The sequence below is a fragment of the Euleptes europaea genome, chromosome 1 (assembly GCF_029931775.1).
Source record: "Euleptes europaea isolate rEulEur1 chromosome 1, rEulEur1.hap1, whole genome shotgun sequence".
Classification (NCBI taxonomy): Eukaryota; Metazoa; Chordata; class Lepidosauria; order Squamata; family Sphaerodactylidae; genus Euleptes; species Euleptes europaea.
The window spans coordinates 73,202,824-73,226,648 of record NC_079312.1 but is presented as its reverse complement, the minus strand read 5'-3'; the positions used below and the strand labels follow the sequence as shown (position 1 = coordinate 73,226,648).

At 42.6% G+C, this 23,825-nt stretch overlaps 1 protein-coding gene across 1 annotated transcript in view; it reads left to right on the top strand.

Annotated features, from left to right (window-relative positions):
• The first annotated feature begins 12,800 nt into the window (after positions 1 to 12,800).
• RAD54L2 (RAD54 like 2) overlaps positions 12,801 to 23,825 on the top strand; it is a 50,596-nt gene continuing 39,571 nt past the window's right edge. Inside the window, exon 1 of the mRNA XM_056859876.1 lies at positions 12,801 to 13,004. Within this exon, the coding sequence (XP_056715854.1) occupies positions 12,851 to 13,004 (154 nt within the window). The 5' untranslated portion in view covers positions 12,801 to 12,850. The remainder of the gene's footprint in view (positions 13,005 to 23,825) is intronic.

Sequence of the window (23,825 nt, the reverse complement as noted above, 5' to 3'; positions counted from 1 at the left end):
ATCCACTTGTGGGCCGTGCTCCGGTTCATGTTCTTGCTGCCACATTCTCGACCAGTTCTAGTTCTCAAAGCACTTATCAAAAGCAATGTGTGTAGGCACAGAGAGCTTTGCAGTGATCTAATTTGGGTGTTACGAAGGCATGGGTGGCTTTGAAACTTCATGAGAATGTTACCTGACTTCTACATCTCGTGCACTGCTTTGTTTTTCCTGTTTGGCTCCTACACTTTTTATGTCATCATCCCCATCTCCACCTTCTACACAAATCTTTTGCACTCCTTCTCCCTTTTGGCTGCTGCATACCTATTTAAGGAAACATGCAATAGTCATGCTCTTGCAAGCAATTTTATGGCTTTCTTTAGTAATCCAATTGGAAGTATAATTCACATTTTTAGGAAAACCTAGACTTTTGATTTGTTGATAACCTGCTAAGACCTGGAAAAAAAATTGTCACTCTCTTGGTAGGCCTGTTGCAAAAGATTGTTTGAAAAACAGGATCTTAATGTGTGTTATTTGGAATTTGTCTAAACTGAATTCCACCTTCTGCTTTACAGGTGTGGCCCCATTGTTAGGTCTTTCATTGCATTTATTTTAAACACCTACTGTAATTTTTTTAAAAGAAGAGTTCACCAGCCTCTGCTATTCAGTCAGTTGCAGTCCTTGAGCGAGATCCCCCATTCCTTTTCTCCCAAAGCCTCAGTGTAAGAGGGAGGTTGGAAGGCACCCCTCAATCCTCCTCACATAGGCTCTGGAACAAGAGTACAGTGCACCCGCCAGGGCCTGCTTTAAAGACAGCTGGCACATGCTCCCTTAAAACTCCATCCCCATAAGAGGCCAGGAGTGGCCTGGCCACTTGAAGCTCCTGTTCTAGCCTGCCATCAAAGCCCTGCTCCTCTCTGGCCACCGGCCTGCCAGGCAGCCAGCCAAAAGTCTCAAAGTGATCCACCCCACTGTTTCATATCTGCTGGGAGGCAGGGCAGGAAGTCTTGAAGGCGCATGGCATTGCCCTGGCCTGCCAGTTGTACCTCAGAGGACTTCCCCTCCCAATCCCCTGCTGCTGGCAGTTGGGAACAGATTCCCCACACTCAACAGACAGTAAGCAACAGATGGCTTCTGTAATCATCTGAGGCTCTATGTCTATCCACCTTCAATAGTGTTGCCAGGTCCCTCTTCACCACTGGGGGAGGTTTTTTGGGGTGGAGCATGGGGGCGGGGTCTGGGGAGGGGCTTTAATGCCATACAGTCCAATTGCCAAAGCGGCCATTTTCTCCAGGTGAACTGATCTCTATCAGCTGGAGATCAGTTGTAACAGCAGATCTCCAGCTAGTACCTGGAGGCTGGCAACCCTAACCTTCAAAGGAGAGGTGGGTTTCCATTAAGATCAGAGCCTTATCTGTTGTGGCTCCTTTATTATGGAAGGTTTTCCCTGAAGCCTTCTGATTGGTGGCAAATCTGATGCCTTTTTTTGGTAATAGGTAAAACCTTTACTAGAATCATAAGAGTTGGAAGGGACCGTATAGGCCATCTAGTCCAACCCCCTGCTCAATGCAGGATCAGCCTAAAGCATCCCTGAGAAGTGTTCATCCAACTGCTGCTTGAAGACTGCCAGAGGGGGAGCTCACCACCTCCCTAGGCACCAATTCCACCACTGAACAACTCTCACTGTAAAAAATTTCCCCTAATATCCAACTGGTACCTTTCTGCCCATAAGTTTTTTAAAAATTTCTATCCTATTTGTCTAGGTTCTTTCACAGGGCTATTTTTTGTATCTCACAGTTTTTTATATTTACGTTGCTCCTTCTGTTGCCCCCTGGATCATTTATTTGATTTTGCAAGTTAATGTATATAAAATGCTTTATCAATCAGCTGCTTATTTCTGGCTGCTGCAGTGAAATATATTTAATGTTTGAAAGGCCTTTTATTTATTCCACTCTTGATGTTTTGAAACACCTTTTTAGCCTTCATCCTGTTGTCATTTGTTATTGTACCAGATTTTATAATGACTTTTAAATGTGGGTATATTTTGTTGTTGGAAACTGCCTCAAACTATAAATTGAGAATTTCTTCTCTGAATGCATCAGATAAATAAAACTCAATGAACAGTCTGTAGATTATGTCCCCAATTCATCACATAGTAGCATCTGCTTAAGTTCCATTTATTTAAATAGACTTGTGTGCATAACAGTGTACTGGATTGTGGCTGTAATCTATCAGTAAATTCTTCTGTGTGCTGTGCTCAGATGAGGTTCCCATTTGTTTCAGTGGGGCATATGCGACAGAATTTCAAGATGGATTGTGTTCTTTGTATTTAGGGTGTTGTAAATGTGTAACATAGAAGTACAGAAGTAAATATGGAAGTAATGAACAGCTTACTAGGATTTAATGCTTTCTAGAAAGTCAAATATGAAAAGTGGCAGGAAAAAAACTTTACATCAGTGGTAACCAGATAAGGTTGCCAACCTCCAGGTGGGGTCTGGAGTTCTCCCAGATTTACAATTGCTCTCGACTACAGATATCCGTTCCCCTGGAGAAAATGGCAGCTTTGGAGGTTGGACTGTATGGCATTACATTGCTACTGATCTTCCTGCTGCCCTCCCCAGGCTCCATCCCCAAATCTCCAGGAATTTCCCAGCCCAGAGTTGACAACTGTGTAACTAGGGCATACTCAATCTATTGAACTGCCCCAAGCAAACCCCCCCATGCCAAAGTGGAGTGTGAATGAAGTGCTTCTGCACCGACTTGGGTCCCAGGCAATGGCGACATGAGAAAATACAGGCACCTCTTCCTATGTCCTGGCAGGATCCAAGATAAGGTGCAAAGGAAGTACTTCTGCATCCCAGGCTATGGTAGCATCTGAGAAAGAGACAACAGCATTGCTGCCCTTCCACTGGTTTGGCACCTCAAGTGTCCATTTTGGTTACCTGGTGGTGAACCAGTCCTGATGGAAACTGACTAGTAGTGTGGAAATGTGCTCATCCACAAGAAACTGAAAGTCACCTGAAACCTCAAAAGGTTTCAGATAGTGTAATAAAAAGTTGTGTTTGATAAGTTCTGCAAACTGATCCAAGGACTTTGAAGAAGCAAAGAAGAAAGGTTGCTCTGTAGCTGATGATGGAATGAGGTGACTCATTGGTGGAGCTGTGTGGGAGATCCAGTAAATTTTGGCTGCAAATTCATTTTCCATGGTTTCTTGCCTGTTCGGAATGTGAAACTCCTGGCATGGATTCACAGGAGGCATAGCAATAGTGGCAAACAAGAGGTACCATATCATGTGTACCTAGGCATCCAATTTGTTCCTTATTTCAGTGAAGTAGTCCTTGTTTAGTATTCATAGAAATACTAATGGAAAAGAAGAGATGTACCATAACTGCAAAAAACAATTCTAATCTAATACCTTACAAGTATGCTGTATTACAATAACATGCATGCAGCAAGTCACTTTCTCATGGTCTCAAAATGTACTTCTTTTTAGGAGGAAGTGTTGTAAAGGTAGACCTTTGACTGCAGCTAACCACACGGCAACGCTGTACAAGGCTGAAAACGACATTTGCAGCCAGACTGTATACTTCACTGTGAAATGGCAATGGATCTGGGTTCAATTGTCCTGTGCTGGTAGAAAGGGACATGTCACCCTCTTGCTCAGCCCTACCCGCTGAATATGGGTAGCAGTGCTACACAAGATGCTTTCAGGGGATGAGGAACTGGGGTCCTGCCAGGAGCCACATTCTAAGGGACATCAGAGCCCTCTGCTCCTTCAATGCCAGCAGAAAACTGCAGTAAGGAGGGCAGGAGTTGTTTTAAGAAGCAACTACGACAGTCCTGGGACAGTTTTTCAGCTTGATTTGCATAGGATCTTGCTTGCAGTGTGTGTGCTTTTGATCCTTGGGCACTATTGAAAAAGCAAAAGATAAGATCAGGCTACCTATCATTCGCTATAGTAGTTTCAGGGATTTGCTATGACACAAATTATAGGGAAAAGCAAAAAGATTAACACAAAAAAACCCTCAGAATACCTGCCAATCCTTTGGTGGAAAGTGCCATCAAGTCACAGATGACGTATGGTGACCCCCGTAGGGTTTTCAAGATAAGAGCCGTTCAGAGGTGGTTTGCCATTGGCTGCCTCCCCGTGGGCTGAGAGAGTCTGGACAGAACTGTGACTGGCCCAAGGTCACCCCGTAGGCTTCATGTGGAGGAGTAGGGAAACCAACTCAGTTGACCAGATTAGTCCACTGCACCACGCTGGCACCAGCGCTCATCTGGTGAACTAAGTTCGTTTCCCCACTCCTACACATGAAGCCAGCTGGGTGACCTTGGGCTAGTCACAGCTCTCTTATAACTCTCTCAGCCCCACCTACCTCACAGGGTGTCTGTTGTGGGGAGATTGTAAGCCGGGTTGATTCTTCCTCAAGTGATAGAGAACGTTGGCATACAAAAACCAACTCTTCTTATTTTTGACTCCAAATATGGTAGTCACACCCTGAGCATGGGGGCGTGTTCTGCTAAGTCTTCCTAGGGCAAAATGTGTTTTCATCCTTTAGCAGAACTCATCTTCAAGTAAATATCTTCGACTTTGCTTTTCATAGCATTTCAACATGCTATGACTCAAGTGTCATACCTTTTCTGCAGATACCATTTACTCATGCAGCTGCAAATCATCCAGTGTTCAGCACTCAAAGGGCTAGAGCCTCACCTCCTGTGTGAGCCTGTCCATAGGGCAGGCATTTCCCAAAACATCTGCCAAAGTCCGTTTCCCGGGTTAAAATGAGACGCAGCCTCCTCACGGACCGCCAGGAAAGGGAGCGTATATGGAGCATTCCCAGCCTTCCTTGAGTCTCTGCATGATTCACTGGTCTGGGCCCGCCCCCTGTTGGAAAAAAGGGCAAGCGCAGTCCAGCAACTCATGCAGAGGCACCGAGGCCCCTGCCCGGGAGCGCGCCCAAAGTTACGAGAAGCAGGTCATTGGGCGCTCGCGGCAGGATGACCTGTGCGCATGGGGAGGGTGGGGGGGGTGGAGGGGGGGGTTCCCGCGCTCTCGGGGCCGAGCGGCCTGCGGGGTGGCCGCCTCAAGCAGAGGCGCGCGGCCCGAAAAAACAGCGCCTCGCAGCCCGCTAGCGCGGCAAACGGCCGCCGGCGAGAGGAAGACCCCCCCCCCCGGTGCCGGCTGCCTCGCCCCTCAGCGGCTGCACGAAGAGCCTTCAGGGGGCGGGAGAGGCCGCCGGGTGCCGAGAGGCCTCCGCGTCCGCGCCTCCCTGCCCAGCTGCCGGCGGAGCGAGAGGGGCTGCGTCGGCGGCTCCCTTCTATAGAGGGAGGAGGGCGGGCCGACGCGGCGTGCCCACGCCGGAAGTCCGCGCGGCCCCGCCCCTTCCGGTCGGCGCGCCGTGGAGGGGCGGCCGGAGACCCCGCCTGACGCTGCGGACCCGTCCTCGAGCCGACGCCGCCGGCCATCGCCAGCCGGAAGAGGTCCTCGCTGTGCCCCTCCCCCCGCCGCAGACGCGGCCCCCGGTGAGTCTGGGCCGGGGCTTTTAATTTTGGCAAGAGCCCTGGCTCCAGTGATCAGATAGTGCGTTTTGGGGGGAGGGGGAGAGGGTACCTACCAATAAAACAATAGAGGCAAGTGTAATCAGGCTGCATTATGTAATTACCCTTGGTCGGTGTTCTGAACTGGGTCAGACCCGCGTGAGAAATGAGAGGAGGCTCGTGTTCGTCATTCCTGTGTTGCAGTATTAATGTTGTATCTCTGAAGATTGCCGGGCTCGCTGGAAGCCCTCCAGAGGAGTACTGCTTATGCAACTGAGAACAGGGCAGCCACCGTGGGATGGGATGGGATGTGTGGAGTTGGTGGGCAGATTGCATGATAAACCCTGAAAGAGTTCACCCTCTTGTTGCACTGGGGTCACTGAAAGCTCGCTTAACTTTTTAGCACAATAAAACAGCTTTCGTGAGTCAGGGCTCACTTCATCAGCTCATGCTGAAATAAATATGGTTAATCTTTATGGTGCCACTGGACTTCTGTGTTGGTCTTCTGTAATAGACTAGGGCACTACCCATCTCAATTTCTTTACTTTTTAGAAAGCTGTTAATTAACTGCGTACTTACTGATTTTAATAGGCTCTCTGCAAACTTGAGTAGTGCAGCAACGTACGTTGATGTGTACCTTCAATGTAACTTCTGTGGAAATCAATGGGGCCTTTTAAAAATGTATGGTTTCAGTTAAGGTTCTTTTAAGAGGCGACTGAAAAATAACCACATAATTCACTAGTAGAAAAATGGCCATTGGAAAAACCATTGTTTAGCTCAAGATTGTAAATTGTGTTACAGCATTAAATTCGTTCGTTGAAGTGATTCCTTATTTTCAGCTAGTGCTAAAGGGGGTGAAGTTTTTGTGGTATTTGGGGGTAAACGCACTACCAATATCAGGGCTAGACATGTCCAGTTCCAGGTAGCCTTAATAGAGGCTAGTTTTTTCATCACTGATTTTGTTATGGTGACAGCCACTGTTACCCCCATGTTTATTTATGTACCTCAATGCTTTTATCATTCATAGCTTGAATAGAACTATGAGAAACTGCAAATTGTTTTGCAAGTAGGTGTTATGGTAGCAGTGATTAGAAAATATGATAATTAAAATACAAAACCTTGAAGGCTGAAAAATTACTCTGGCCCCTAAATTTTTCAACTAACTCCTAGGGTGAAAGCGTATTTGTTGAGGCCTGACCAACATATTAATGACATATGAGGTACATTTTGGTATGTTACTTTGTCTGGCTGTAGCCAGAAACTCTCTAACATCCAACAACTTTTGGAGAAAGATACATCCTTTTTGAAATTTAAATCTAGACGCGTCAGTTGACTCAGTTATGCTGACCCGTAAGTAGTTTTGATCAGAAATGCCATCTCCGCAATTGAAGGTCTGAAACCAGTCTTGTTATTTTTGTTAAAAAATAGACACACTTTCTCATTCTTTGTTCACTTGGAAGGGAAGTTTTGTAGAAAAGAGAAAATGCTGAGATAAATTCCAGTGTTTTATCTTTCTCGAAAGGGAGATGTGTTTTAACCTGCTTCTTCTTTGCATGTCTGGTTCTTGTCTCTGTAATTTTTCTTTCTTTTTTCCCTGTGCATTCTCCCTCTCCAATTTCTGTATTATAGTAGATGAGAAGGTTTTGTTGACTGGAGAAATGGCCAGCAATCAGGAGACATTTAGGAACTCTAAATTTGGCCTGTTAGGGCCATCATTACCTGGTTGGCCACTGTATGAACAGACTGCTGGACTTGATGGGCCTTGGTCTGATCCAGCAGTGCCTTTCTTATGTTCTTATTACGTTCTTCTCATTTTGCCCACAGCTGTTTAGGGTGGTCATCAGCATTTAATATTTTGGAAAGTAGCTTATGTATGAAATTTGTTAAGTGGGACATCATATTAGTAGTAATATATGGTATTGCTTGTTAAGAATTTTCATCTAACTAATTTGTTATTGGAGATATTTGGATCCCATGATCAAAGACTTCAAACTAGCCTCAAAACTGTTGAACACTTTGCCTGTGATGGAAATCTGCAGCTTGAATGTGCGCTGGGGGAATCAAGGAGCATAGGCCTGTTTGCTGTGTTTGGGTTCCCTGGAATTTCTTTTCACATAAAGGTGCCATGAAAAGGTAACCATAGCAGGGAAAATATTTCTCTCATGTAACCATTATTCAAGCAGAGCTTGTAAAAACATGTTGCTGATAATAGATGTCAATTTCAGATGGGTTATCTGAAATTGACATGTTGAGTAATTTCTTTTAAACAGGTACTTAAGTGTATTCAAGTTTCTTTGATGCCCTGATCAAGCTAGCCTGTCCTCGTCAGGCATTGGAAGCTAAGCAGGGTCAGCCCTAGTCAGTATTTGAATGGGAGACAACCAACAAATACCAGAGTTGTGATGCAGAGACAAACCACCTCTGAAGGGCAGGGGGGAAAGTTTCTTTATTAGCTTCACTTTTTAGATTTGCACTGTGCAACTTTTGAATGGAAAATGTTTGGGTGTACTGTAGTCATTGGTGGAAACAGTGCTTTGTTTGAACCAGGATGAAACTGGGGGTGGTTATGTCTTATATGAAGTAGATGGGGAGGATGGTAAACATTCATAGACAGCCCAAGTATATATATCTTTCCCAAGTGTTATATATGGCTGTCTAATTTGAAGTCTTCAAGATTATGATGACCCCCTCACACTCCGCCCCCATAGCTGTTGATCCCATATGTTGTTGACGCATCCTGCCCCCCATTAAACTTTGCTCCAAGATGCCTCAATGTTAAATGCAAATTAGGTGCTTATATGATTGGCTTCTTCTAGCACAGCTCAGATTCAGGAAGCCAACCAAGGACTGCAGTGGTAGTTTCTGGGGATGGAAAATGGAAGAGAGGAGGAGTATGGAGCTTTCCCCCCAAACATGTGCACACACTTTAATGTACTGATAAAGTATCAAAATTACTCTTTCACAAAATGAAACAGTCTTCTTCCCATCTTATGTTAGGTTTTTTTTTTTTTTTAAAAAACACATTTCTGTTTTTGAAGGGGCTAGAAATTGGAAAGGGGTGGGGGAGTGGAATGAAAATCAAGTGTAGAGACGTTTTTCTAGAGGGAAATGGTTTTGAGCTCATTACTTATAGCTGAAAATTCGGTCCAAATCTAAGCCCAGGATCAACCTATTCCTGAATTTAGTTGTGTGGGGAGGCAGGAAACTGCATTCATTCAGGGGTGAGGGGAAGGCATTCTGTGCATGCTCAGATTAAAACAAATTCCTAGGCTAAGTCCTGATGAGATCTTGACATAAAATTAAGTAATTCCAGAGACAAATTCCAGACATGTAGCCATAGAGAGCAACCATGGTGTAGTGGTTAAGAGCAGCGGACTCTATAATCTGTAGAACCAGGTTCAATTCCCCACTCCTTTCCATGAATGCTGCTGGGTGATCTTGGGCCAGTCACAGTTCTCTCAGAACTCTGCCAGCCCATGCAGAGGCAGGCGATGGCAGACTACCTCTAAACATCTCTTGAAAACCCTATGGGGGTTGCCATAAATCAGCAGTGACTTGACAGCACTTTACACACACAGCCATGTTAGCCTGTTGTAGTAATGCCCCAAAGGAGTTTTGTACCAGCCTTAAAAGCTAAGAAGTTTTATTGTAGTTTCATATCTAGAGCCTACTTTATCAGATACATTACATGAATTCACAGTTAGCAAGTGTACTTGTACAGACATGGCTCTAGAGTGGAAATATTGTGAACGGTGGGGTTAAGGTAAGAGGTACAGTACAGGGCAGTAACCATTCACAACATTGGTAACAGTGTCTGCTTAAGCCCAGACTAATACAGTTAAAGCTCTTGTTAAATTCTAATTCAATAAATTATTTATCTGTCTGCCATGCAACAATAAATCTGTTAGTACTTGAGGTACTACAACTCCTTTGTATTTATCAGGGATGAGACCCATTGTAACACCCAGTAGAAATACTTTATGCAGTAGAGTTGTCATCCTCTACTGTATATTAAAGAATGTAAAAAATAAAAGTAAATAATATCCCAGGAAACTGAAGGTTATTTTCCATGAACTTAGGTTGTGCTGTTGGTGGTGGTTGGGGAACTGGGGCTGGGAGCTGACTGGAGGATCATTGGCAGAAAACTCATGTCAAATCAGGCAGAGTGCAGCGTAGAGCCCACTTACAGGCACCTGAGTCCAGCTCTCTTTAAGAAGGTAATATGACTTTTAGCTATGAGGTTTTTGCTGGTTGGGGGGTGGGTGCTGATAAAATCTCTCATGCAATCTGACTTAAATTCCAGTTTGAGGATAGATCATATATCAGAAGGGTCAGGGAAAACACCTGCCTGTCAAGGCTGTGTGGATAATATCAGGTTCTTCTTTCCTTTTGGCCTTATTGATCTTTAACACTGTTGATCACTCCAGTGGTTTTGGTTCTCTTTGCATGGTGGAAGGCACATATTTACCATCAACGATGCTGAATCGGATGTTTGGGAGCCACAAGCTGTTCCACAAGACTCAGTATCATGCTCTTTTATGTTTATGTCAGACCATTAGAGATTGTCCAGAACTTTAATGTTGGGTGTCATCATCAGTATGTTGATGACACCTAGGTCTATATTTTGCTAATTGAGTCCCCAGATCCTGAAGAACTCTCTCCCTTCGTGTACCAATTGTGCTTCCCTCATCAGCATTTTTTGTACTTTGTGCCCCTCCCCTGAGCTTTCATTCCTCCTTTGCCTCTGCCTTTTTGTTATAACCCTGACCTCGTGAAGGGGCCTGCCCAAGGATGTCAGGAGGGTGTCATCTCTTGCAATCTTTGGAAAGAATTGTAAGGCAGTTGTTCAGAGAGGATTTCAATATCTTGGGGCATTTGTTGAATACTGGTTGAGTTTAGTGTCATGGGCTGCTGGTGGTTTCTCTTTGTGATGATTTTTATTGTTCATGAATTTTTAATGTTATGTATGTCCGCTGGCCTCTTTGTAAGCCTCCTTGTGCCCTTTGATTTTTTTTTTTACCATATTGGTGCAGGGAGTCAGGCTCCCTTGGTCCTGTATTTGGGACCATAGCACCTGACATATATGCCAAGGAGCATGGCCCAGTGAAAGAGCATCTATTTTTGCATAGAGACTGGTCCTAGGCTCAGTCCCTAGCATCTCTGGGAAGAAAGGATCAGGCAGTAAATAAATAAATAAATTTTATTTGCGGCTAATATGCCTGATAAAACAGAAATTGACCATACAGAGTAGATGTTTACAACCAAGGCCAACAAGATTAGGAATCACCCAATTTTACACTTCCACAGATTAGGGAGCATTGAGGCAACGTAGCTTCATTGCTAAGGCACAATATTTTGCAACCTGGGTGGTGATTGGTGAGCGGGCTGACTTGTAGAAGGGAAGGATCAGGCAGTAGGTGATGTGAAAGACCTCTGCCTGAGACCCTGTAAAGACACCTGCTAGTTCAAGACAGCATTTGATTACTTTAGTTTTTTCTGTTTATTGGCAATTGAAAAAAGGGGTTTTAGTTTGTGTTTTATTTATGTATTTTAGCCATTGATATATATTTTTTGTTCTGTTTATATTGTAAGCTGCCTTGAGTTCTGGAAAGTAGAAATGCAGCTAATAAATAATGTAAGTAAATAGATAAATAGAGTAGACAATACTGACCTTGATAGACCAGTGGGCTTACTTTGTATAAGGGAGCTTTATATGTAAATATTTTAAATGAATAAAAATGGTGTTTGAGAGAACTGTACATTACAGAGAATATGGAACTGTCTGGGATAGTGAGGCAAATAAGAACAATAAAGTTTTGTTAAATGGCATTCACAATGGAATTGGGGTTGCCAGCTAATCAAATATGCCAGTTAACAAAACGTTTACCAGGCTGCAGCCCAGTGAGTAGGCCAGGACCCTGTGGACAAGGCGGTCAGCCAGCATGCCGGTTAATTGAGCTTTCCACTTAACAAAGCTTTTGCTGTACACTTGAATAAAGGGCAAAGATATATGGATAGAATATGTTTTCAGTGTTGCAATGTACCATATCAACTTGAAAACAAGATGTTCTCCATGCTTTGTGGCCAAGCCAGAAAGTGCCAAGGAAGAGAGGGCATCCTCTCCATCAGCTACGGGAGAGGCTGCAAGCAGCCTGAGCAACCCTGTTGCCTCATGTTTGGAGAGGCCTTTCCTGGACTTGGTGGGTAGGGGGAGGGAGGAAAGAAAGCCAACCTGCTCTGCGCTGAGGAGAGGGGAAGCATAGGAATGGGCCCGCGGGGCTACAGGCACAGCGGAAGGGGTGAGATAAAGAGCAAAATGGTTGTGCCTTGTAACCACACAATGATACCTGGGTTAGCACCATGAGTGTTAGCAGCCCCAACAAGTGCCCAGCCCTGCGTGGGCTACGTGGTTGCTGTTTCATGGCGCTGAGCTGAGGAGATGTGCAATCTGCTCATTAGACAGTAGAGGAAGTGCAGCAGCCAGCAAGCGCTGCTTTTTTTCAGAGCTGCACTATGAATTGTGAGGGGTGAGTGGAGAAGGTGGTTGCAGCATGTGGGACTTGAGGATGTGGAGGAGGTTGGAAGGTGAAGGCAGAGGCTCATGGGAAGAAGGCACCACATGCTGGCTGACTGGTTCACTTCTTTGTGGGGGATTTGTCTTAAATTCAGGGTCATCTGCCTTTTTATTGTCTTCTCTTTTTTAGGGAGGGTCATCATATTCAAAGTCATCTTCCTTTTGAATAAATATGATAATAGAACAATTGAATACGTGGAAGAGGCTGAAAAGAAAATACACACGTAACAACTTGATTGAATTCTGGACATCTTGGCCTTGAATGGACTTGTGGATGATTTCATCATGATGGTGCCCACATTTTTAGATGTCTTTTCAGTGTTGATTATAATGATATCCTTCTCTTTAATGTATAGAACACATAGAAAACATTGGGTATATCCTACCTAAGGCTAGAGTCCATCAAATTTAAGTGGCTGTTCTGTTGGAGGAAGCCTTTTAGGTTGGAGCAAGGCTTCAAACTTTGCTCAGTGGAGTGACAGGATGCATGCTTCTTTATTCCCTCTCAGAAACTTATAAACATGGTTGCCGGTGCTCTGAAGAAATTACATGCTTAGAGGTACTAGTTAGCTATTTCTAGGTTATGGGACCTGGAAAACTTGCTACAAACTGAGGTTAGGTTGCTGTCTTCATCATACCAAATAAATTGTTATTTAGTTAAGTTTTTCTTGAGTCTTAATTTTCCCCTCCTTTTTTTCCTCTCGCAGGGCTGCCTTAAATAGACCATGAGCAGGTAATGCACCAGAGGCGCTATTGGGAATCATGTCAGACGAGTCAATCTCAGGGAGTGATCCGGATGTGGACCCGGACTTGGAGCAGGAGGATATGGAAGAGGAGGAGGAGGAGGAAGATGAGGAGGAAGCAATGGAGGAGGACAATGATGGGGATGACGAGGAAGATCTACTTGATGAGAATGGTGAGTAATGGACTAAGGAGCCGAAGAATATTTTGCTGTGTGCAGTTACAACAAATGTTAAATCTGGTGAATAAATTATTTTGATTTTATGCAAGAGACTGATGTGCTTGCTCTGGAATTAGTATGTGGAGCAGTACATTTGTACATCTTGCTTTGTGGGTTATATAGTGAGCATCAGTTCCTGAGTTAATGGTTTGGGCTGCAGTACTGAAATCATCCTCAGCCACAATATGCCTCACAGAACCGTTTATATGTATATGAACTGGGAATGCCCTCTTTCTACCAATATAGAGGAATGCAGTGCAAAAATATGTGATTGTTGCTTGTCTGGACATATTGTGAGAGTACCAGTTTCACTTTTCCTGTAAGGTTAATTGGTTTATCCTTCAGACATTAGACATGACTCAGTGAGATGGGCTAAAACCAGGGTTGGATGTACTCCATGTTAAAAATATTAAATTCTGTGCCAAGAAAGCTTACTTTCTTTTAATTTTAATGTGGAATTCTTCTATTTTGACTGTCTTCCAAAATTTATTATGGGTTTGCTGTTCAGTGGGCAGGGCCAGAAGATATATAGACCATTGACACACATACCCCACTACTGGAAATTTTGTTTAGACACCCCACTGGTTTCTGAAATTTTAGCAGGCATTGCCCACATACTTTCTGGCATTTATCTGCACGCACATGGGCTGGAAACTTGGTTTTTGTTTTAATGAAAACTGAGATTTTCAGGAAGCTGCATTAGAACATCAGAATTCAAGAAGACTCCTGCAGAATTGAGACAAAGGTCCATCTAGGCAAGCATTTAGTTTCTGTTTGTGGCCAACTAGATGCCTCTCAGAAGCTGACAAGCAGGAAATGAAAAGGATGGTATTTCTCTTTTATTTATTGTTTGTTTTAGAAATCTGTGTCCCTCACTCCACAGCCCATACAGGATCTCAATGTGGCTTATGAATTCCACCAGCTTTGGTTTTCCCTACCAGCTGGTGTGCAGAAGTCTGTTGGTTCCCTTTAAAGGGAGTCTTTCTTTAATACAGATTGGCATAGTTTGGGACAGAGTGTACATTGCCACAAATCTACAGCTCACCTGGGTCAGCATCTATGGCAAAAAGCCCAGTTTTCCTCATGATAAGTCTGCCTGTTGGTTAGGTAGCATCCTACTACATATATTGGAGCCAGAATAAATGCAGATAGCGATTCTCATGTCGTGCTTCAGTACTTAGACTTTGGAAGGCTGACTTTGAATAGGAGTTGCGTTTTTATGGTTTGGGGTTGTGATGATGCATTATTTTGAAAGTGGTGTTTTTGCTGTTCAGGGTGAAAGCTTGAAATGGGAAAGGAAAGCTAGAACAATCTGTGGCAGACACATTCGGGCACTGTGCTTCAGGGTTAAGCTTTTATTAACCTTTATTTGTTAGTTTCAGATAGATTATTTTAAAAACATCCTACCAAACCACAACCCAGCTATACTGCTGTCTTAGCCCTACATATTTTTAAAACAGCAACTTTCTTACTATATTGTGTGTGGGCTTTTCCCTTCTAGGGCTATGTCACAATTGTACTGACAGTACTAGTTTTATGAGTTAGTCTGTAAATTCTCTTTTAATTTTGAGAGAAATAAATATTCCCATATATTTATTGCCACCTGTGTTTTGTGGAAGTAATGCAGGATGTCAGAAGGAAAATTTGAAGCTGACCATTTTTTTTACTCCTTGAATGAAATAAATGAGAGTAGTGAAAAATTGTTTTTCACTTAATCTAACAAAAATTGGGCATATAGTATGTCAAATAGCCCCTTTACTTCCAGGAATGCCATCTAAACAACTTCAGGGCTCTGGAGGGAAAGGTTTTATATTTTTGGGAGTTTCCTCTGTTGTGTGAATAATCCATATTTGTCATCTAACAGACAGTAGTCAGTGGATGGTAGCTAGCAATAGAGCACCTGGAAACATTTTTTCACAGAGATACCATGATATGTGTTGAACTGAGCAACTTACATCTTAGCTGAAGAAATGGAAGAACAAATGGAACACAGCTGCTGAGCTGAGTCCCTTCCTTTTTCAGAAACTGATGTAGATTGGCATGCACCCTGTATTTTAGCAAAGAACATAAGAATTACCGTGATTGAACATGGCTTAGCCCAGAAACCTGTTGCCTTAAACAGTGGCTCATTTGTGATGTTCACATTGAAGATATGAGGGCTGAAGCAATATAGTCTGATAACGTTTTAGAAACTGGACTGTGTATTTAAAGTCTGAAATGAAAAGAAACAATGACATTGATGTTGCAGTTGATGGAATATTACTTTTTGTTCAGGGAGTGTTTGCTGTTTTAAGGAGGAAAAATTATTTTACTGATTGCACAAATGTGCTGCTAGTGAAACAAGATAGAATTGGAACAGTTCCTGGTAAATTAAATACAAGATTTTTCAGTACTGGTTAGTTATTGTTACTTTAGTGTTTTCCTTTTCATTTACATTTCAGACTTGGAATTTTTACCCAGCTTGGTACACATGTAGAATTTGTGTTGTTCAAAGCATCTTTCTTGTGTATTGGGTCCAACATGTGTTACAGGAACAATTAATTAATTCAGCGTTGAGCTGTATAGTGTATACCGATGTCCCAATGGGGGTCAGCACTCCAAAGAAAGAAAGGGGGGATTTTTTTAAATAAGATAAATCTTTGTTCCCCCAACAAGATACAGAGCAGAAAATGGAATGACAAGAATAGTAAAACGAGGCAGTATGGCAACAAAAGGCTTGTATAGATCATCTTTGCACAAGCCTACTTGTCTATGAACTGTTACCTGTTGAGAAGAAACAAGGGGGAAGAGACTGGCTGGCAGTAAGGTAAACGGGGGGCGGGCTCAAGGAAGGGAGAAAGTTAAACGTCTGTTGCCTGGTCTGGAGGAGAAAAGACATCCAAGGAGTCCAGTCCAGGGAAGGTGATGAAGAATGGATCCAGGGGCAAAGTCAGCTGTGAACTTAGACTAGAAAGCTTGGGATGCAGAACCAGCTACAAGGGAGGATCCTGCCACTCCTGCCTTTAATATTAAATTGGATATTTTATCCAGGAGTTCTTACATGAATGTGGAGGGTCCAAGGGGCAGGGGGTGGGCTCATAGGGATCAGCCTTTTACTAAGGACTGCCATTACTGAACTCTCACTAATACTTCAACCTTTTCTATTTCAAGGAGAAGTAATGAGTGTTGTATATCTTACATTGCCAAGAAGATATGTCCTTTTGTTTCCTAATGAGAGTTGGCTGAATCAGGTAGCAAATCCTGTCCCGTGCTGCTCTTGAATGTTGTCATTACTAGCAATTTATAACTCCATCTTAAATGTCATGGAGGACTCTGTGCCCTTCAGAATTATCCTTTTTTCTTTCTGGGCAAGATAATTCACTCTTTGGAAAACATGGCAATGTTTAAAGATTCCTCCTACAGCACAGAAGCACATCAGGCTTGGTTGCTGCTTGGATTGCTCCCCAACATTGTAGGTTCTTTGAAGCACTGTGTGGTGGTTTTAGAGCTTAATTGGAGTCCAGAAAATGCCAGAATAAACCTCTAGTATTCTTGTAGTCTGAAAAAAATGTTAATTTTTGTATAGATTAAGTGGTTAGGACAGAATGGAAGATTTGTGGTATGTTTCATCTTTTTTTACAGAAGGGCTTATTCAGTGTGAAAAGCAGTCTAAATATTAATAGTTTTGTGTGATGTAAGAGTGTTGCTGTAGAGAAGTGGGTAGCTTCCTTCATTAAAATGAAGGATCAGTATTCATTTTTTACCTCTGGTAAGTACCTTCTGAATGTGTACATAATAACGATTCCATATTCTCATTTATGTATCCCATTTTAGGTATCCAAAGCATTTTCATAGTCTTACCAATCCTTACAGCAGCACTGTCCAGTAGGCCACTGTTGTTCTCCTGTAATACAGACTGAGGGCTGAGAGAAAAACTTCTCACAAGGCCACCTAGTGCAGAGGGGTTGAACTCAACCGTTACGAGGGCCGGATGTGACATAAATGTCACTTGGTCAGGCCGGGCCATGCATCGTCAGCCCAGATTTGGGGGTGGGGGCTGGCTCGTGGGCCGGGTAAGAGCTCTAAAGGGGGCGGATCCAGCCCTCGGGCCTTATGTTTGACACATCTGATGTAGTGTGTTTGAAATTAAGCAGGTAAAGCAATTCCTGGCATCAAGATAAAATTGTGGGTGGGGGGAAAGCTCTTCTGCCAGGAATTGCTTCACTGGCTTAGTCCTTGCATGTTGGGCTGTGTCAGAAAGTCAGGATCAGCTCTAGTAAAAATATCGGCGACCCTAAACATAATTTTCCTGATGCAAGCATACAAATAAACAATGCAAAGTACAACTTCCTGAGTAATCCCCATATAGTTAATACTGTTTGTCTTCGTTCATGTGAACATAGTAAACATTATACTTAAATAAGTAGCTTGTTTACTGTTAGGTTTCTCAAGGAAGAAATTAATCATCTAAATTATGCACTGCTAGCAAACGGCTATTCAAAAAATGAAATCAGAAGGGCCATTAAACCAAACAAAAATCAGAAAACTCAGGAAAAACAGTCTCCCATAGGAAAGGTATTCTTGCCATTTATTAAAGGAGTCACTGATAGCATGGAGAAACATTTGAAAAAACATTACCTACAAATGGTGTTTAAACCCACCAAGAAAATACAACAGATGCTACGATCAGCAAAAGACAAAAGAGACCCCCTCACCTCTGCAGGAGTATATCGTATACCTTGCAGCTGTGAACAAGTTTACATCAGGACCACAAAACGCAGCATACAGACAAGGATAAAAGAACATGAAAGATACTGCAGACTTGGCCAACCTGAGAAATCAGCAGTGGCTGAACATGGACTGACACAAACAGGACACAGGGTCTTATTCCAAGACACTGAAAGACTGGACAATTCTACCAACTATTTTGTCAGATTGCACCGAGAAGCCATTGAAATTCATAAACCCAGCACAACTTTAACAGAAAAGAAGAGAGTTTAAGAATGAATAAGGCTTGGCTTCCTGTCCTGAAAACCTCCAGGCTAACAAAGACTACAGTCCACAATAGCCATGCAGATTAGCTTTGGATTTCACACATTAACATCACTTCAGGATACAATGGTTCCATATTAACATACCACACCCTCATTAGCACATTATCTTGATACTTACAGGACAATGATTAGCACATTACCTTTGATACTTTTTGCAGGACAATGATTCAGCTCAACCCCCCCTTTCTGACTATATATTACTCTTCCTACACACTTGATACTGAGAGACACTGTCCTTCAGTGTTACTCCTCTGAAGATGCCTGCCACAGCTGCTGGTGAAACGTCAGGAAAGAAAATACCAAGACCACGGTCACACAGCCCGGATAACCTACAAGAACCAATAATATTAGGTATTTTACAGTGTTTCCAGCATTTGAATTCTGTACAGTTGTGTTAAACTAACTCAGGTTATGAATCTGTCGTGTATAATGACAAGCGGATGCAGGGGGACAAGCTGAACCTGAATCCAGACAAGACGGAGGTGATGCTGATTAGCAGAATTGATGCTGACAAGACGGAGGTGATGCTGGTTAGCAGAATTGATGCTTGTGACAGATCCTAAAACTTGCTAGGCTCAAGAGTGCCACCTGGAGCGTCTGGGATCTTGGACCCCAAGAGAATGAGCTATTCAGTTTCATTCCACTTTGGACCATCCTGACGGACAATCCCTTTTGGGCAAAGGATGATCCGGACCACACCATCTAATTGTCGTGGAAGTTCAGAGCCATTACCAGGTGCTTGATGGGTGTGAGACTGTAGTGTATATTTATTTATCTAAATTTATAGCCCGCCCTCATTCCCGGCCAGGCCGGGCTCAGAGCGAGTAACAACACTTTAAAACAATACAGCACCATAAACTTCCCATTTAAAACAGCAATAATAAAAAATAACTATAAATATACCAAGATGGCACTCATTCAGATGGTAATAATGGTAATAGCCACTGAAGACTCAGTCAAGCAGTTGAACCCCATAAATAACAGAAGGTGGGGGAGGGATGGGGAGGCCAGCACCAATGTACAACTTAGGGCTGGCCTCAATTGTAGGCCTGGTGGAATAATTATGTTTTGCAGGCCCTGCAGCATTATTTAAGGTCCCAAAGGACCCTGATGTTACCAGGAAGGGAATTCCACCAAGCCTGCAACAATATAGCTCTGATTGGTAAAAGTAGCCTCTGATATCAGAGATGGGGATTTGCGTGGGATTGGAGAAATCCGATGTAATTCTTAAAAAGGAGGCTGACTTAGGTTCAACTTGATTTAGCATAAATATCTGGACATTTGGGATTTTCCCTTGAGTTCAGTTTTCAGTCTGCAGTGTAAACTGGGTCCACAGAAGTTAGGTAGGAGTTAAAGACCACAAGGAACTCTGCACATGCTCTGAGGAACCAGCTACAACATAGGCAACATGCCTTTAGCTTAGTTCAACTGTACTGCTTTTTATTTGAATATCTCTGTGTTATTGTTGGATCAGTTAAATGGTTGGATTTTCTGCTCTTGGTTTTTGAAGCTCTGTGTTTCTGTTGCAGAATTATGATTGTGGGCTGTTAAAATAAGTTTTTGTCAGGTGATTCTATTAATTGTTCTAACGAGCTATATGCATAGTTCTGTTATTTTAATTTTTGCCGTTAACTGTCCTGAGCCTATTGGGATGATGGGTTCATACATGTTTTAAATAAAGGAAAAATGATTGAGGTGAGACCAAGAAAGTAAATAAGGAAGCTCCTAAATCTATTGTAAGCCACCTTGAGAACTAAGTTCGGCTGAGAGAGTGGGGCATAAATGCTGAAAATAAATAAATACCGTAACTGAGGACCTGGAGGGAATCAGTAAATCCCACTGTAGGCTCATGACTCTTTTGGTCTGGTTGTTCTGTACTAGTGTAGTGATGATTTTTTTTTAAAGCCTTTCTCTGGATTTTGAGAACACTTTGTACTTGGACTGTGTGTTTCTCTTTGATTCCATCTGATATGGATGAGTCTGTGAACTTGCTTCCCTCACTCTGTTTATCTAGAGTTTACTGTGGCAGGGAGTATGTGGGATGGAAGCATCAGGGATCTTAGCCAAATTTGAGGGAGTACAGGAGAGTAATTTGAATTAAAAACCAAGGTTATGGGGAGAAGCCTGCCTTGTTAATTTTAACTAACTCTGTGAACTGTTACCTATTGTTACTTAAGAGATAATCATTGGAGTGGGGAGTGACCTGAATGCTGATGTGGGAAGGAAGGACAGGAACCTTCATTCTCTCTCCCACTAAGGTTTACAGATGAATGACACTTTGGGCAAGGTTCTTTTTTTTAAAAAAAAAGCAATTCATTATTTTGTATTTTCATTGAACTGGAAGGTATCACACATCATGATCGTGTTTCTCCTGACTTGCCTCACCCTGTGCTTTCTGCCATAAATTTCTTTTTTGGAGAAAGTGGCACAGCTTCTGGCAGAGTCAAAACATTACATAACCTAGAGAAGTGATTTGCATTACATCTTTAAAAGGAGGCAATGAAGCCAAATCCCCTTCTTTCAGATCAGCTGACTGGGTCTTGTAGTCTTGTTCTTTTGTTAATGGTGGTAAATGTAACTGCTTTCTTTTTCACTATAGTTGCCCCAGAGGATGGGGCATCAAGTAAAACTGCTGTTCGGAGTACTCTGGACCACTGCCCTATTTGTGTGTGTGTGGGGGGAATCCACCAGAAAATGTGGGTCATCCTGTCCTCAGACCTTCTTGATCATGTCAGCTATAGATATCATATGTACAATAGCTGAACTTTTGAGCTAAGAAGCTACACTACACTAGGTTCTCATGGATGTGAGAAGTAATCTCTTTCTCCCTATTTATTTCCAAGGTTTACTACTTTTTGCTTTGAGCTGCTGAAGAGAATTTTATGAAGGCTTCCTTCCCCCCCCAGTTTCAAACTTCCCCTCCTTGTATTGTCATTCTTGCAGAAATTATTCACAGATCAGGAAACTAAAGAAAACACCCATCCCCCAAAAAACTGGGTTTTTAATAAAAGGATTTCAGATCTGTAAAATAAGCATAATATCATAGCTTTTATCTGATAATATGCTTATTTTACAGATTTGCGGTATAGCTATAACTAGCTATAACTCAGTCAAGAAGAATGTGGCATTTATCATTCCAAGACAATTTGCCTTCCTCAGTATTACTTGAAACCTCCTTTTGGAAGCTGAAGGTTGAAATTTGAAACTACATATAGCTGCCAGTTTGTAATAATTGCACTGTAGCTTAAAGACAAGAAATCAATCACTCAATCTTGTTTGCTCAGTATAGTCTTTCACCCTTAAACCTATCATGTGCTCTTCAATTTATTATTCTTGGGTTGCTCATGGATACTGCTGTTAAACATCAAATATACTTGCAGACTGAGGCATTCTGTTTGGGGAAGCAAATGCAAAAATTGAGTTTTGGGGGGTATCAATCATGTTTTATGTGTCCATTAGGCTTTTGGATTAAGCCCATTAAAGCTTTTGGATTAAGCCCATTAAATGATAAATTTGTATTCATGTGATGTGAAGGCATGGAAAACCTCTCAAAATGATTGAGGGGAATCTTTTTTTCTCTTGAAGACCCCCCCCCCGGGGGAGGGGGCTTATGAAATGCTTTTAAGTCAAAGTTTTAAAACATTGTTTTAGCTGTTTGATACCTTAAAATTTTTGTAATCTCCCCCCCCCTCCTTTAGTCGCTTTTACATAGCTTGGGATATGGTTATCCATGTGAATGCGGGCACGATACAGCAAAAACTTGGAATTTATTAATTTCTGTGCTGCCTCTTCAGGGAACCTGCCTAAGGCTGCTTACAAAATAAAAACATAAAACATCATGAAAGTTGCTAATTAAAACCCAGAGTTAAAAATCCTGCCAGAGCATACAAACATAAAACATTGAGCAGCTTAAAATGAGTTTTACAGTTTTCAGGCTAAAAGTAAACTATAAAAATTGTGTTAAAAGACCAGGCCTTTAAAAGTTTGGGCAAAAAAGAAATATTGTGCCTAGTTGCTAAAAGAGAGCAGCACAGGTACCAGGTGAGCTGCAAGGGGAATGGCGGCTACCACTGAAAAGCCTTCTCTCTGGTACTGGATGAGGGCTTAACAAGCGGAAACTGAATTCATATATAGTGGATTTGCTGTTGATAGAAGGCAAAGCTGATCCGGGAAGAGGTGTCCTGAATGGAACTGTAGTCCCCTGAAAGAGCAGTTTTGCAGTGTAGGAGAGCTCCTGGACTCTTCTTGGATAATCAGGTGACTAGGGGCATTTTTCCCGGCTGTGGTTGATTTGACCCTGGGTAGTTTTTGGGTGGGAGACCACCAAGGAATACTAGGGTCGTGGCAATCAATGGCAAACCACCTCTGAACGTCTCTGACCTTGAAAACCCTATAAGTCGGCTGCGACTTGATGGCACTTTACACACACGCAGGGGCATTCCCCCCAGCTTTGGTTGATTTGCTAACATCCAGAATAGAATATTGTATCATGTTTTATACGGAGTTGCATTTTAGGAGTTCAAAAACTACAGCAGCAAGAATGCTAACTTAGCTTTCTACCTTGACTGTGTAATGCCAATTATATACTAGCTACACTTAACGTTCAGTTTGTTTCTGAGCCCAGTGTTGTCCACTATTACTGGTGCTGACCTTTTAAAGTCCCTAAGAGTGCAATGCTATGCAGAGTTGCTCCAGTGTAGACTTGTTGAAATCACCAGGTGACTGAGAGAGGATGTGATAACCATCTTCAAGTACTTGAAGGGCTGTCATATAGAGGAGGGTGCTGAGTTGTTTTCTGTTGCCCCAGAAGGTGAGACCAGAACCAACGGGTTGAAATTAAATCAAAAGAGTTTCCGTCTAGACATTAGGAAGAATTTTCTAACAGAGTGGTTCCTCTGTGGAACAGGCTTCCTTGGGAGGTGGTAAGCTCTCCTTCCCTGGAGGTTTTTAAGAAGAGGTTAGATGGCCATCTGTCAGCAATGCTGATTCTATAACCTTAGGCAGATGATGAGAGGGAAGGCATTTTGGCCATCTTCAGGGCATGGAGTAGGGGACACTGGGGGTTGGGGGGGAGGTAGTTGTGAATTTCCTGCTTTGTGCAGGGGGTTGGACTAGATGACCCTGGTGGTTCCTTCCAACTCTGATTCTATGAACTTGTTGGAAAGTGATTGCAAGTGGAAAGAACAGCTGTGAGAGAAAACAGTGGGACTGAGAATAAGTGGTTAAGCTAGGTCAAAATGTCAAGAGAATGAAAAGATTGTTTGGCCCACAAAGTACAACTATTGGTAGAAGAATAGTATGGTACATAGTGGTAAAAAAGAGGGCAATTCCACCTAGTTGGGAACAGTGAGGGGTCAAAGCAGAACTGGAGTGCTCTGTGGGGGAGTAGAGAAACTCAGGAACAGAGAGAACAGGCCAAGAAAGTGTAGTGTTTTTGCAGACAGACAAGAGAGGACATCTTATACAGAACAGAGAGGAACGATTTGATCATCAGACAACAATGGTGAGGGAAAAAACGTATGGTATGACATACAAAGAGTAGCAGGATAATAACTGTTTCAGCTCCCGCGGAAGTTAGTTTTTTTTTCTTAACTCAATTTAATTGTTCTCCTAAGCCAAGATATTTTGTTTATAAACTAGAATTGGTCGATCTAAGGTGTAATTTTTTTCAAAGCCATTGAAGTAAAGAAGTTCTCAAGATCATTTCAAGCAGCAAACGGATGCATTTGTAATAAGCTAACTG